Source organism: Fulmarus glacialis, unplaced genomic scaffold, assembly GCF_000690835.1.
Source record: "Fulmarus glacialis isolate BGI_N327 unplaced genomic scaffold, ASM69083v1 scaffold25976, whole genome shotgun sequence".
NCBI classification, from domain to species: Eukaryota; Metazoa; Chordata; class Aves; order Procellariiformes; family Procellariidae; genus Fulmarus; species Fulmarus glacialis.
In genome coordinates this window covers 10,161-12,747 of record NW_009220528.1, presented here as the reverse complement: position 1 = coordinate 12,747, position 2,587 = coordinate 10,161, and the positions used below count along the sequence as shown (strand labels likewise).

Below are 2,587 nucleotides of genomic sequence, written 5' to 3'. Positions count from 1 at the left end.
ATCGGTAAGGCTCCCCCATCCCCACGCACCCCTACTAACCATCTCCTGTGCCTCGCAGGTGGCTTACTACAACCAAGCTATGCCAGGGTACCTCAACTACGTCACCACCAATGTGGCAGGACTGTCCTCCAACTTCTGCGCCACCTTCGAAGCCCGCGAGAAGTTCCTTCCTGAGAAACTTTTTTTTCTAGAGCCGTGGCACCCCTGCTGAGAGAAGGACAGACAGATGAGGGGGCATCTCCACGGTGGAAGGGGACATGAGATGGTGACGCCCGGATCCTGCCTCCCCGGGAGGCTTTGGCTCGAGCGAGGTGCCAGGGGCTGGGGTGGAGGGGCATGACAGCACCGCCTCGCCCCTTGCACTGACGTGTCATGTCTTTTCTTCTTCTTCTTCCTTTTTTTTTATTTAGAAATTTTATAAGCTGATGTACAGGACTTGGTTTTCTAGATCACTTAACGCTACTTGAATCTTTATATGATCCGAAGTCTTCCTTCCGAAGGTTTCCTAAAAGAGATTTTTTTTTTTTTTTTTATTTACTATTTCTTTATGGGGGAAACTTGTTCCCTTCAAGGCAGCAAAGGGAGAGAGGGGGCAGTGATGTGGGGAGGGTGCCGACCCCCACCCGCAGCTGCCGGGTGCTGCTCCTCTTCCCAGGCAGGGCTGGAAAACAGCCCCTGCTCCCGCTGGGCTGAAATCCCACCCCGTGGGGCTGTGGAAGGAGTGGCAATAAAAGTGCATTAAAAGGAAAAAATATCTGTATGTGCTCTGGGTGTCTGCTCCAGGGTTCGCTGTGTAGCTGCGAGACCGGTGAGCGTGGGCTGGGGGTCCCACACCCGCAGCACACCCCGGGCAGGTGCCATTTCCCTGGGCGAGGAGGGGGACGGGACTGCTCAGGGTCACCCGCCCCGAGAGCTGCTGCCTGGGGCTCAGGAGGACGCAGGGGTCCTTTGAGGCAGGACTGTGCGTTGCAGGAAGGGGGGTGTAAGTAAGTGCTCCACTTGAGTGGGTTTTGGGGACTGCCCGGAGGCATTGCCGCCACGGCAGGAACAGCGTGGGCTGGTGCAGACCCCGGGGGCTGCCCCTTGTCCCTGTCCATTGTGAGCCATAAACCCCAAACTGCCTCGGGGGCACTGAAAAAGTGAAAAAAAGACAACCCCAAACCTTATTTCCCTAAGTCTGAGCAAGGCTGCTGAGGACATGGAGAGTGGTTGCAGGCAGATGCCAAAGCCCAGAGCCTCAAAGGCTTCGATGCCATCACTAATTGCCCCGAGCACTAATGACCTGAGTGCCTCCGGGGGGTGTTTCCCCTCCCACCCTCTCAACCTGCTTTGACGGCAGCACGGAGCTGCAGAGGATGGGGCTAGGACCATTGCAAAGACCTTGCTGCCAACCTGCTTCTCCCGGAGATGCTCCGGGAAAGCCACCGAAATGCAGCACAGGTGACAGTGGAACTGCTACTCATCTGTCACACCCCAGGGGACGTCTGCCCTCAGCCACAAGCCTGCTGAGAGCCCCCTCCCAGGCTTTCCTGGGTCGCGTAGCCAGAGATTTGCTGACGGCACTGAGGTTTCTGAAAGGCTTGCTGCCTGCTGGGAAGGGAATGAGCCCCTTGGGCACGCAGAGCCCCAGGCACGGCCGGTTTAACGTGCAGGTTTAACGCGGCCCCGCGGCGGCAGCCGAGCCCTTGCCTTTGCTAGAAAAGCCCCCCTGCGCTTAACTCCGAGCAAGGGTTTTGCAGAGCTTAACTCTGATCAAGCAACAGTGATGCCGTGCTCGGGGTAAGATGAGACTGTGGGGTACCAGAAATGAGCACAGGGTCTTTTCCAGGCACCCAGTTTTCTCCCTCTCTGCAACACCCAGTCCCTAGAAAGGCGCTTTGCCACTCAAACTCCCCACCTGGTTTATAAGCAGAAGGAGCTGCCTGCCCCTCTTCCACGGGCGCTGGCCAGCAGCTCCCCCCCCCTAAGCTCCTAATCTCTGCCATATCTCAGATCATAAACATCTCCGTGCAAGGCCTGGCACGGCGCTGCCCCGACCTCCCCCTGCTGCGCTATCGCCACAAGATAAAGCCGTCTCAAGCTGAACGTGCTACAAAATATTCAATTTTTATAGAGCCCTCTTATCTCCCGAAACTCGGAGCAATCCTGCCTTTTTATCACTGGGATGTGAGCCATCCTTTCTACTTATCATTAGAAATTGCTGCTGCTTGATTAAGTGCGGGGAATGATGTATTCGCCTGAACATTAAACTTTAACTGACCTCTCCTTCTCTTTAAGTATTGTGCTTTTTCCTGCTCTGAGGCCACGGTGAGCCCTCGCCCCGGCCTGGCTGGGTCCCTGGGGGTGCAGGGTGACGGAGCGGGAGCGACTTGGGGGCACAACAGAGCTGCAACAGTGTGAAGCATCTTGTGGTTTATGTGAAGGTGGGGAAGAATTGCAGTCCTGCAGTGTCTGCTGGCCCTCAGGCACAGGGGAGTGTGGACAGCAGGACTGGGCGGCTTGGAGCATCCCTGGAGCACCCATCTCCAACTGCCTCATCCCGCAGCCCGCTCCTGGGGAGCAGGGACCCACTGGCGGGTACGATGGG

At 56.9% G+C, this 2,587-nt stretch overlaps 1 protein-coding gene across 1 annotated transcript in view; it reads left to right on the top strand.

The window, feature by feature from the left end:
* ACOT11 (acyl-CoA thioesterase 11) overlaps positions 1 to 211 on the top strand; it is a gene marked incomplete at its 5' end in the record, with an annotated part of 3,615 nt that extends 3,404 nt beyond the window's left edge. Inside the window, one exon of the mRNA XM_009580798.1 lies at positions 59 to 211. Within this exon, the coding sequence (XP_009579093.1) occupies positions 59 to 211 (153 nt within the window). The remainder of the gene's footprint in view (positions 1 to 58) is intronic.
* Between the last annotated feature and the right edge of the window lie 2,376 nt (positions 212 to 2,587).